General features: G+C 45.8%; 1 protein-coding gene across 8 annotated transcripts in view; it reads left to right on the forward strand.

Moving 5' to 3' along the window:
• Positions 1-13,031, forward strand: part of LOC115179441 (striated muscle preferentially expressed protein kinase-like) — a 59,188-nt gene that overhangs the window by 35,640 nt on the left and 10,517 nt on the right. For 6 of the 8 annotated variants that reach the window (XM_029740971.1, XM_029740972.1, XM_029740977.1 and 3 more), the window contains 15 exons: positions 65-223; positions 311-415; positions 530-736; positions 999-1,295; positions 1,429-1,541; positions 1,717-1,885; positions 2,602-2,701; positions 3,139-3,339; positions 5,321-5,378; positions 6,435-6,512; positions 8,409-8,581; positions 8,716-8,742; positions 9,020-9,172; positions 9,327-9,438; positions 9,556-12,196. In XM_029740971.1, the coding sequence (XP_029596831.1) occupies positions 65-223; positions 311-415; positions 530-736; positions 999-1,295; positions 1,429-1,541; positions 1,717-1,885; positions 2,602-2,701; positions 3,139-3,339; positions 5,321-5,378; positions 6,435-6,512; positions 8,409-8,581; positions 8,716-8,742; positions 9,020-9,172; positions 9,327-9,438; positions 9,556-12,196 (4,593 nt within the window). The remainder of the gene's footprint in view (positions 1-64; positions 224-310; positions 416-529; positions 737-998; positions 1,296-1,428; positions 1,542-1,716; positions 1,886-2,601; positions 2,702-3,138; positions 3,340-5,320; positions 5,379-6,434; positions 6,513-8,408; positions 8,582-8,715; positions 8,743-9,019; positions 9,173-9,326; positions 9,439-9,555; positions 12,197-13,031) is intronic. The other 2 variants (XM_029740973.1, XM_029740974.1) reach the window with 2 other exon arrangements.

The raw sequence follows: 13,031 nt of genomic DNA on the forward strand, positions 1-13,031 counted from the left end.
ACATTAGTTATCTCTCTCTCTCCCTCCTCTACCTGCATCATCTCTTTCTCTCTTCCTCCTCCAGACAGGGATGTCCACAGTCTGGTCATCCGCTGTGTGTGTCACGGCCATGGGGGCGTCTACAAGAGTGTCATCTCCAACAAAGTGGGGAAGGCAGCCTGCTACGCACACCTCTACATCACAGGTATGGATGGGGACCATCCACCAGCAGTCACAGCAACAGGTGCTCCAACCAAAAAAGCCACGAGAATCCTTGTGCCAACTGATTGCAGTATGGGTGTGTTGGTACATTTGTATTTTCCTTTGGTAGATATTGTTCCTGATCCCCCCGATGGTCCTCCAGTGGTAGAGTCCATAACAGGGAAGACCATAACACTCAGCTGGAAGAAACCAAAGAGGCTTGACTCCTCCATAGGTATGCCTCAATATAACTGAGAGTCACAGGGACCAGGATTCGAGTCCCTTTCAGGCTACTCTACCCTCCAAATTCGCTACACTACCATAGTAACCCTCATGGTTGTACTTGCAGATGGCAGTTCTTTGATGTATGCGGTGCAGCAGCAGCCTCTGGGTTCCATCCAGTGGAGCATCATAGCCTCCAACCTGAGAGAGACCACCTACACAGTCACCGGTCTCTCCAAGGGAGTCCGCTACGCCTTCAGGGTCCTAGCAGCCACCGTCAAGCTCCTCAGCAAACCCTCCCCCTCCACTGACCTGGTGCAGCTCATGGATAGAGGTGCTTATATAAGCTCCAAGTCTCTACAGTTATGTTGGAGGGTCAAAGGTTAAATGGATTTATGTAAACACTTGCATAGTGCAAAAGCAATGTCACCAAGCACATTGCAGCAGGTGTACAAAAATATTATAACTACATGGTCCTTCGAGCCGGATATGTAGCCGGATATATAGGATCTACTATTGTGAGAGAATGATGGTCTGTCAACACATCAGAGATGATGGTTTGATCCCTGGATCATTTGACCTTTGATCCCTATCAGGTCCCTATCTGAGGAAAGCTCCCATCATCCTGGACAAGCCTGACGTTGTGTACGTGGTGGAGAACCAGTCCGTGAGCATCACCCTCACCCTTAACCACGTCAATGCTGTGGTCACCTGGAAGAGGAGGGGAGTGGTTTTGCTCAACAAGCCAGGGATGTTTGAGATGAGCATGCCAGACGACGATCAACACACTCTAAAGATCCAGAGGGTGAAGAGCACTGACACCGGTCAGCTGGTCTGTACAGCCAACAACCAGTTTGGCAGCGACCTCTGTATCATCCTACTGGCCATGGCAGGTGAGTTTGGGGTCAAAGTTCACCCCTATGTGCAGATCTATAATCAGCTAACAGCCCTGGTGCTTACTGTAAATATGACGAGGTAAAAAGCCAAACTGACCCCAAACTCTCTATCCTCTTTTTCTCCCAACAGTGCGTCCTAAATTTGAGTCCATCATGGAGGACTTGGAAATACATGTAGGAGAGACATCTCGCTTTGCTGTGGTTGTCGAGGGACAACCCGATCCTGATATTCTGTGGTACAAGGTATGATAAGAGTCAATGGATGGATATCATATCATTAACCACATAAACGTATTCTGCAGTGATTAAGCAGGTTGTTGGATGATTAACTCCTTTGTGGTTCCAGGAAAACAAACCTACCCCTCCATGATAGTTGATCAAGTGGAATTGATTGTGGTTATGTGTTCTGTGGTTCTAGGATGACACTCTGCTGTCGGAGAGCAGTCACTTCACCTTTGTGTACGATGATACGGAGTGTTCCCTGGTGATGCTGAACGCCCGGCCTGAGGACTCAGGGGTGTACACCTGCACCGCCAAGAACCTGGCTGGGCAAGTCTCCTGCAAGGCTGAACTCACCGTCCACAAAGGTCAGGACCATAGTCTAATATTGTCTGAAATGTATAAGGATATATATACAGATATTGGAATAAATCTGGAAAACATCTACAAGAATGATACTTTGTGCTTACATAATTAATGAATTATTGTTGATTAATACACCCTTATGGTAAGGTATTAAAGACACTCTTGTTGAAAGTGTGCTTTTTCTGCATACTGAATATTGTTAACACAGATGTCACAGTACCAAGGCTTTTCCTATTATTTGTTGTTGCCAGAAATGGACGTTTTAGTTGGATTGCATCTGTTTGTCCTTGTAATATCTCAGCCAAAGCTTGTTGTAATCGAGAGTTAAACAACCAAATCTGCTCCATATGGGTTGGACCACAAGGTGTCTGAGACTATTAAACCATCTGTCAGCCCACGCACGGACACACGCACACACACACACGCACACGCACACGCACACACACACACACACACACACACACACACACACACACACACACACACACACACACACACACACACACACACACACACACACACACACACACGCGCGCGCGCACGCACACATATACACACACACACACACACACACACACACACACACACACACACACACACACACACACACACACACACACACACGCACACACACACACACACACACACAAACACACACACACAAACCACCCACCAGCCCACATTAACCTTGCCCCCTGTTCCAACCCTCTGCCTGCAGTGAGGAAGGAGGTGGTGGAGCCCATGGAGGATGAGGGGTCCATTTTGAGGAAGATGCGGAGGCTGACTGATTACTACGATGTACACAAGGAGATAGGACGGTGAGTCATGGACCAGGTAATCACCAACAACATCTGCTCAGCCAGGCTATCTCTTCTGTATTTAAAGGCTCTGCGAGTGGTAGCTACTATCTGTATTAAATTGCACTGTGAACGGTGACCACAAAGGTCAGTAGGGGGAATTCCACCACACCAAACAACACCCTGACTGCATAATGATAGCAGACAGAAATAGAGGAGAGGTGAGTCACCCGTCAATAGAGGAATACATAGCAAAGGCTATTTGTTTTTCTCTGGTAGAGCTTGGCTTGACTCACCAGAAGTTGAACAATAACAAGGTGTCACGTACCGTTTAATACTCATGTCCGTTTACTTTCTCAACTAGGACTTTTGGTTTTTCAGACCTCAATCCCATTGAAAAATTGGTAATTCTCCTAGAGTTATTGCATTGATATCATCATTGTGCGACTGTTTTCCAGTGGGGCGTTCTCCTATGTGAATAGGGTGACTGACAAAAAGAGGAAGGTGGGGTACGCGGCCAAGTTCGTGTCTGCGAGGGCCAAGAGGAAGGCCTTGGCCCTGAGAGAGATGAACCTTCTGTCAGAGCTGAACCACGAGAAAATCCTCTACTTCCATGACGCCTTTGAGAAGAAGAACATGGTTGTCATCATCACTGAGCTGTATCCTTTCACTGACTGGTTATTTGATTCATTTTAGTTGTCAGAAAATCCATAACATGCCATCGTGCGCCATCATGCGCATGTTGATTTTGTCTGTCCCCACCAGACGCATTCACGACACGCAGGTTAAAATACCAACTGTGAACCAACTATATTCATTTGGGGAGAGGTCAGAACACATTAAACATTCATGGACATTTAGCTAATTTGTTGCTAGCTAATTTGTCCTGGGCGATAAACCAAAGACAGTACAGTATCCAGATAGGCTAAAACTGCTTCTCCAATAGAAATCCCTGATCACACTTGTAGGCGATGTCATGGTGACCTTGGCTAGCTAAGCTCATGTATAGAAACAGGTCATTGGGTCTCACGCCGAACTACAAATGTGCAGGCCGTTAAATCAAAGGCATTCCTTCGATATAAAGTTGTTTTTGTCAGTTTGTCACTTTGACAAGGTTGGAAAAATAACATGTTCAACTCCTTAAGACATTGGCTCCAATCTAGGTTGTGCCTTTAGATTTTGAGAATAATTTTTCACTTCTCAAACACCAAACTCCGGTCTGGTCTGTTTGGTCTGTTTCGCAAGCGTTCCTGTAAGTTTTGCGATGTAGAAAACATAAGTTTATTTTACCTGAAATGCTTATGGTCCTTTTTTTCTGGATCTTTGTAGAATTTTGACCCACTCAAAATCGTGTGTTCTCTACTCCAACAATTAATCCACAGATAAAGAGGAAACAGAGTTGGTTTTTACTTAGTTTTCTGTGATTCATATCTCCTCGTTCATTCTTCTTCTGTGGATTTTATATGGTGGTTGGCATTACCACCACCAACTTGACTGGAGTGTGGACCCCGTTCATCTTTCAATCACCCATGTGGGTATATGCTTGTAAAAACCAATGAGTAGTATGGAGAGGCGGGACTTGCAGCGTGTTACGCGTCTAAAATAAAACTATTTTTGCGCCTGGTTACACAACGCACGTGAGCAGTTTGGATGAAATTATTGAATAACATGTATGTGTACATTTATTTTGCAACGTGGGCGGTCTGGTCAGCATGTAAGAAGCCATATTACAAGAGATGAACATTTTGAATGTAACATATCCTCTGAGACAGTATTGTATTGGTTGCAACAAGGTTCTTTCCCTGTTAATCTAACATATCTCATCTATGTAATAATGTTGCATCAAAACTAAAGCCATCAATGTACTCATTTTAGCCCAGGTTTCAACCAAAAACCAACATCGTGGTTCCTAGAATTGTTTGTATTCAAATTATATTCATTTTTGTTTACAGCTAGATCCAATATGGATCAAAATATGGCATTGATCCAATGTCTTTGCATAAAAACCTCTCCATGAACACACCAGAGCCAAGAGCCTTCTTCCCACCTTAGCCTTCTTCCCACCTTCTTCCCACTGTGTGGATGAGAGAGAACTGCTGCATAACATTAATCTCAATGTCCTTTCTGCTCCCCTGGAGGCATGACTGAACCGAAGCGCTACTTTCTCCTGACTCATCACAGATTGGTTTCATTACCAGGAGACGCCATGTGTGGGAGTTTGGTTCATTTAAATGTCATTTGCCTCCCACTTGGACTATAGCGATAAGGTTATCACCATAGACTTATATAGACATTGCATCATTGTATCTGTCTCATGATGGCGTCTGTGAGAGCATGTGCAGCGCCATTGAGGCCATCTCCATTTTGAAGTAGTCCACCTTCTACTACTTCTAGTGCCACCTGTACTGTGTTGTTTGCTCACGAGTATAATTCATTGGCTGATCCCTTCTGATGACGTGGATGGAATCATGTGATCCTTCCTTAACCGATAGGAAGTCCCACCCAGTTGACTACTCCAAAATGGTAAAGTCCTCAATGGCGCTGCTCATGCTAAAATAGGATTTTGGGCACTTGAGTCCTCTATCTATCTCTATGGTTATTACACACTATACCTCTATTCTCCTTAACTGCTGTGTGAAGATGCCATGAGGAACTTCTGGACCGACTGACCAAGAAGACTACCGTCATGGAATCTGAGGTTTGCCTTGGCCTGTTGGCCTTGTGTTTGAGTGTGCTTTGGATTGCATGGAAAAATCAACCAAGAACAACCTAATTATCTTTATCTAAAAGATAACAAAATTCAGTAAGATATTTTTTTTACATGTTGAGCGTACAAGAATGTAGAAAACAGAAAGTAGAATGTAGACTATAGAATGTAGAATATAGAATATATACTGAACAAAAATATGAATGCAATATGTGACAATTTAATTTTTTTTACTGAGTTACAGTTCATATAAGGAAATCAGTCAATCAAAATAAATAAATTAGTCCCTAATCTATGGATTTCATAGGCCCACCCACTGGGAGCCAGGCCCAGTCAATCAGATATAGTTTTCCCCCCACAAAAGGGCTTTATTACAGACAGAAATACTCCTCAGTTTAATCAGCTGTCCGGGTGGCTGGTCTCAGATGATCCCCAGGTGAAGAAGCCAGATGTGGAGGTCCTGGGCTGGCATGGTTACACTTGGTCTGCGGTTGTGAGGCCGGTTGGACGAACTGCCAAATTCTCTAAAACGACGTTGGAGGCGACATATGGTAGAGAAATGAACATTAAATTCTCTGGCAACAGCTCTGTTGGACATTCCTGCAGTCAGCATGCCAATTGCACGCTCCCTCAAAACATGAGATGTCTGTGGCATTGTGTTGTGTGACAAAACTGCACATTTTAGTGGCCTTTTATTGTCCCCAGTACAAGGTACACCTGTGTAATGATCATGCTGTTTAATCAGCTTCTTGATATGTCACACCTGTCAGGTGGATGGATTATCGTGGGAAAGGAGAAATGCTCACTAACAGGGATGTAAACAAATATGTGAACAACATTTGAGAGAAATACGCTTTTTGTGAGTAAGTAACATTTCTGGGATCTTTTATTTCAGCTCATGAAACATGGGACCAACACTTTACATGTTGTGTTTATATTTTTGTTCAGTGTAGATTGTAAAATGTAGAATACAGAATATAGAATGTAAAATATAGAATGTAGAATATAGAATGTAGAATGTGGTAAAGGAGATATTCTGTGCTGCAGATCCGGTCCAGTATTCAGCAGGTGCTTGAAGGGGTCAGCTACCTTCACCAGAAAGATATTGCTCATCTTGACATCAAGGTACATCAGATTCCCACTGTGCAAAGGACAAATACAGTACTTTAATCACAAGCTAGTATACAGAGTAATTCAGAAAGTATTCAGATCCCTCAACTTTTTCCACATTTTGTTATGTTACAGCCTTATTCTAAAATGTATTAAATTGTTTTTCTCCCCTCATCAATCTACACACAATACCACATAATGATGAAGCAAAAACAGGTTTCTAGACATTTTTGCAAATGTATTAAACATTAAAAACCTTGGCAGCGATTACAGCCTCGAGTCTTCTTGGGTATGACGCTACAAGATACAAACATGGCACACCTGTATTTGGGGAGTTTCTCCCAGTCCTCTCTGCAGATCCTCTCAAGGTCTGTCAGGTTGGAAGGGTTGATGCACAGCTATTTTCAGGTCTCTCCAGAGATGTTCAATCGGGTTCAATTCCAGGCTCTGGCTGGGCCACTCAAGGACATTCAGAGACTTGTCCTGAAGCCACTCCTGTGTTGTCTTGGCTGTGTGCTTAGGGTCATTGTCCTGTTGGAAGGTGAGCCTTCGCCCCAGTCTGAGGTCGTTAGCGCTCTGGAGCAGGTTTTCATCAAGAATCTCTCTGTACTTTGCTCCATTCATCTTTGCCTCGATTCTGACTAGTCTCCCAGTCCATGCCACTGAAAAACATCCCCACAGCATGTTGCTGCCACCACCCATGCTTCACTGTAGGGATGGTGCCAGGTTCCTCCAGATGTGACACTTGGCATTCAGGCCAAAGAGTTTCATTAGACCAGAAAATCTGTTTCTCATGGCCTGAGAGTCTTTAGGTGCCTTTCGGCAAACTTCAAGCGGGCTGTCATGTACATTTTACTGAGGAGTGGCTTCCGTCTGGCCACTCTACCATAAAGGCCGGATTAGTGGAGTGCTGCAGAGATGGTTGTCCTTCTGAAAGGTTTTCCCATCTCCATAGAGGCACTCTAGAGCTCTGTCAGAGTGACCATCAGGTTCTTGGTCGCCTCCCTGACCAAGGCCTTTCTCCCCCGATTTCTCAGTTTGGCCGGGCGGCCAGCCCTAGGAAGAGTCTTGGTGGTTCCAAACTTCTTCCATTTCAGAATAATGGAGGCCACTGTGTTCCTGGGGACCTTCGATGCTGCAGACATTTTTTGGTACCCTTCCCCAGATCTGTGCCTCGACACAATCCTGTGTCGAAGCTCTACGGATAATTCCTTCGACCTCATGGCTTGGTTTTTGCTCTGACATGCACTATCAACTGCGGGACCTTATATAGACAGGTGTGTGCCTTTCCAAATCATGTCCAATCAATTGAATTTACCACAGGTGGACTCTAATCAAGTTGTAGATACATCTCAGGGATCATCAATGGAAACAGGATGGACCGGAGCTCAATTTCGAGTCTCATAGCAAAGGGTCTGAATACTTATGTAAATAAAGTATTTCTGGTATTTACAAATTCTAAAAGCCTTTTTTTGCTTTGTCACTATGGAGTATTGTGTGTAGATTGCTGAGGATTTTTTTTAATGTAATCCATTTTAGAATAAGACCGTAATGTAAGAAAATGTGGAAAAGTCAAGGGGTGTGAATACTTTCCGAAGGCAATGTACAACAGATACTTCTGCAATTATCAACTTACTTATTAATATAACAAGGAAAGAATATAGCAAACCTCCAAATACATACTACTCAGATACCGATGTATTTTCCTCACTCAAAACATGTACACTAAAATGAATAAGACTACACAAATCAAGTCATAGTTTTACAAAGATCAAATAACAGAGGATGGTCTCTAATGTACATTTTATTTGTATTCGGATTTTAGAATATTAGCATGAAAATCTGTTGCCAATTGGACGGAAACCTAGCTTATGTTTTGAATATTTCCCTGTGTTTCTCCAACCCACCCAGCCTGAGAACATCCTCATGGCAGGCCGACACAGTGACAATATCCGCATCTGTGACTTTGGCAATGCCGTCAAGCTGGAGACCAATGAACCCCACTACTGCAAATACGGCACTCCGGAATTTGTTGCCCCGGAGATCGTTAACCAAACCCCGGTCTCCAAGGCAACAGACATCTGGTGAGCAGCACTGGTCGGGGGAGGGGGGCTGGAGACTCGTTTAATCTATTTCCTGATTAATCATGATTTTATCGCTCTCTCCCTCTCTCCTTCATCTTGCCCTCTGAAAGTAATTTCTCTCTCTGTGTTCACAGGCCTATTGGGGTTATCACTTACCTATGGTGAGTGGTTAAGGTTCTGGTTGGACTAAGAACATGATAAATGTGTCTGGTCGAGATATTCTTAGAATTCAATACACCTTTTGCATTACATTTCTGTCAATCTTGAAATTTAATTTTTCGCCACACTCTATAACCTCAGTAAGCAAAATACCAATGCATATCACCTGCATATTGTTTGCATATTGCCACAGGCTTCAATTGACCCAATTAAAATGGATTTGACAGCTAGTAAACAGTCTCAGTAAAAGACTATTAACATAACATATTTCCCTTCTAGCCTGACTGGTGTGTCTCCTTTCGCTGGGGAGAACGACAGATGCACCGTCCTCAACATCAGGAACCAAAATGTGGCTTTTGAGGAGAGTATGTTTGCTGACCTCTGTAGAGAGACCAAGGGATTCGTCATCAAACTGCTGGTGGCTGACAGACTGTGAGTGTTATTGATGATAATGCCTTGTTATAAATTGATTGTAATGAATTCCCTTATATTAGGAATACAAGCAATTTCAACACAAAATAAGAACAGAAAATAAGTGTTTGGGACTTAGTGTTTAATTTGTCACCATGTGATGTTTTACTCTCAGGAGGCCTAACGCTACAGAGAGCCTTCGCCACCCCTGGTTCAAGACTTCAATAAAAGACAAGAGCATCAACACAGCGATCCTAAAGCAGGTCTTATCTCGAAGACGTTGGCAGGTAAGGCATTAATTATTTCTGTAAGTAGTACATTGATTAATGCACTTCAATGAATCCCTCTAAGTACCTTCCAAATGACTCCTTTAACACGTCCCTTTTTTCCCTATCTCTACCCAGCGTTCCCTCATCAGCTACAAATCCAAGATGGTGATGCGCTCCATCCCTGAGCTTCTCAACGACTCGTCCAACCACATCTCCATCGCTGTGGCCCGTCACCTCAAAGAGGGCTCGCCCCCACCCTCCTCATCCTCCGACTCGGACGAAGATGTGGACGAACTCCCCTTCATCCCCATGCCTCTGTCTATGGTCTTCTCCGGCTCCAGGGTCTCCCTCAACGAGATACCAGGTGACGAGGACGTCACAGGACCGCCTTCCAGGTCCAATGGGACAGTGGAAGGGGCGTGGTTAACCCGGCACAGGGAACAGCCCATAGAGGAGGTGGTGTCCAAAAAGGAGGCCAAGGAATTAGGAGGAAGCAGAGGAACGAGAAAAAGGGTAACAACCGAGGAAGATGGCGGGTCTTCGGAAGAGGAGAAGACTGCAGTGAAAATGAAGAGAGTCCCCCTGAAGAAGGGCTCGAGTGTGGAGGAGGATGACACTCAGACGAAGTCCCGGAGAGCGACGATGAGGAGGGGCAGTTCAGCTGACTCGGCCCTGCTTCTACACATTGAGCCAGAGGAGGGGGCTGTGGAGGAGGGCAAGGAAGACAGCGGCAAAAAAAGCCTTAAAAAGGCAGTTTCCATGGAGCTACCAAATCGGAGCCCCAGCCCTGGGGCGGCTAAAATGAGCCAGGAGGACTATGCCCTCAAACTGGAGCTGATGAGACAGAGGCTGCTGAGGGGAGGCAACAGCAAAAGCGGGCTGCGAGGTCCCCTGCTGGAGACCCTTGGAATGGACGACGAGAGGCGAACCTCGTCCCTGGACCGAAACTTGAGGAGATCCAGGGTGGGGGCGCCAGAGCGGTCGCTGGCCAGAGCAGCCTCTACCGAAAGTGAAGTGGAGGACACATCCAAAACCAAAATGTTCCAGAAGAGTTCCTCTTTCAGTCAGGGAGACTCAGAGCCCATGCCCCTACACCGGCAGTTTGGAGCCCCCTTAGAGATCCCCACTAGCACATCTAGCCAGAGCACTGAGAGGAGAGACAGTGCTGAAAGGACCCAGGGCATTGAGAGGAACGCACAGGGGAAAGACCTCCAGGAGGCCACTTCCATATCAGCAATTACGGAGCAGACCAGGCTGGATTCCAGACCTTACTCTCATGGGCCCTCCTCCATACAGCCCACCCCAGTCAAAGAGGACCAAGGAGCGAGGGAAGAGAAAGAGCCAGAGGAGAAGAAGAAGAGCAAGTCTGAGGAGACTTCTGAAAGAGATGAAGAGATGGAGAGAAGGACCAAAGCACAGGAGAGGGTTGATAGACACGAGTCGAAAAGGGAGATTTCCCAGGGCAGGTCTCCTACTGTGTTAGCTCCTGTGATCGTCATAGAGGAGGAGGATACTGAGGAAGATGAACAGAAAGAAAAGCAGGAGATAGAGTTAAAGAAAGAAGAGGTGAAAGCAAAAGGTTGGGATTCTCCAGGGATTACGCCTACAGAAAAAAAGTCTGCGTATGCCAACGTGATGCAAACTATTGTAGTACCATCTGGAAAACCTGACAGCAGCCGGAGATCTCAATCTACACCTAGCCCCACATTTTCTGAACACCCTGCCGTCTTTGCCAAGGTGGCCACCGAACACCCAACAAGCCCAACCATCTCGACTAGCTCGTCTACGGTCCCAGACCGCCCCACCACCCCACGCCAACCTACCACACCACTCAGAACAGATATCAAGGACATCGACTCGGAGGAAGTCTTTGAATCCAGGTTCAAGAAGCGTGAGTCATCCCTTACCCGTGGGCTCCGGAGACTTACCAGGACCAAATCAGAAGAGAAGTCCCCGACCCTTCCCCGTAAGACAGGCGAGGGTGAGGAGGTATACCGGCCGGGGCGTCTGGGGGCGCCGCTGGAGATGGTGCCCCAAGGATTGCAGGAAAAGTCCAAGTCCGTCCAGGACTTGAGGGAGGTGGAGAGAGACACAGGGTCCCTGGGCATCATTGGACGGTTCTCCATGCGCACCAAGAGGACCCCGTCCATAGATAAAAAGGAGGAGAAGTCAAAGGAGACTGAGCCTGCGGCCAGTAAGCGCAGGGTGTCCTGGGCCATAGGTCGCAGTAAGAGTCTGGACACGACAGAGCTGGACAATATAGAGGTACGGAGAGAGCAGGAGGCGAGAGAACGCAAAAAGATGGAGGAGTCGTCTGTCTTCGCCATGCGGCGGATGTTCGAGAACAAAGTAGCGGGTATCTCAGCCAGTTTGAGGAGCAAGTCAGAGGAAAGGAAGGAGGAGAAAGAGGCCAAGCGACGCGTGGAGGAAGAGAAAAGTCAGAAAGATGCAGAAGAAAAAGATTTTAAGGTCAGCGATTCCCCCGTCTTGGCGATGAGGAAGAAGTTTGAGAACAAGGTGGCAGGAATTTCTGGGAAAGTCCGAAGCCAGTCAGAGGATAGGAAAGAGATGGAGGAAGAGAAGCCAGAGGGAAAGAAAACTCCACTGTTTTCCCGTCATCGACATTCCCAGTCCGAGGGAAGAGGTCTCAAAGAGATGGGGATCCCAGAGAATCAGCTAGCCAAACAGACAAACAAAGAATCCAAAGTGTCCAAGGAATCCATTGGGTCTGCATCGAGCCTTCATTCTGAAAAGTCAAAAAGTCAAAAGTCGCTCAGTAAGTAATATTTATCTTGGCATATTATGCTGGCTAAGATGGCATTGGCAATTTCCATCAAATATCAATCAAATGTATTTATAAAGCCCTTTTTACATCAGCCCTCTTCTGGCTGCGCAGAGTGTAGATTATACAATCTCAGAAAAAAGGATTCCCAAAGGGTTCTTCAGCTGTCCACATAGGAGAAGCCTTTGAAGAACCCTTTTTGGTTCCAATTAGAACTCTTTTGGGTTTCATGTAAAACCCTCTCGGGAAAGGGTTCTACCTGGAACCCAATAGGATTCTACCTGGAACCAAAAAGGTTCTTCAAAGGCTTCTTCTATGGGGACAGCCAAAGAACCCTTTTAGGTTCTAGATAGCATTTTTTTCTAAAAGTGTAAGAGTACATGGCCATTAAGGCCAGATCATTCTTCAACATGTTCAAATGTTCAAAGATCACCAGCAGGGTCAAATAATAATCACAGTGGTTGTAGAGGGTGCAACAGGTCAGCACCTCGGGAGTAAATGTCAGTTGGCTTTTCATAGCCAAGCATTCAGAGGTTGAGACAGCAGGTGGTGGGAGAGAGAGAGGGTCAAAATAGCAGGTCCTGGATCAGCAGCACAACCCGGTGGACTGGGGACGGGGACAGCCAGGAGTCATCAGGCCAGGTAGTTCTAAGGCATGGTCCTAGGTCTCAGGTCCTACGTGAGTGAGTGAGTGAATGAGTGAGTGAGTGAGTGAGTGAGTGAGTGAGTGAGTGAGTGAGTGAGTGGGGGAATTAGAGAGAGCACACCTAAGATCAAAGGTCACCAGATAAGACAGGAGAATGACACCAGATAGGACAGACTGACACTA

The sequence above is a fragment of the Salmo trutta genome, chromosome 39 (assembly GCF_901001165.1).
Source record: "Salmo trutta chromosome 39, fSalTru1.1, whole genome shotgun sequence".
In the NCBI taxonomy this organism is placed as follows: domain Eukaryota; kingdom Metazoa; phylum Chordata; class Actinopteri; order Salmoniformes; family Salmonidae; genus Salmo; species Salmo trutta.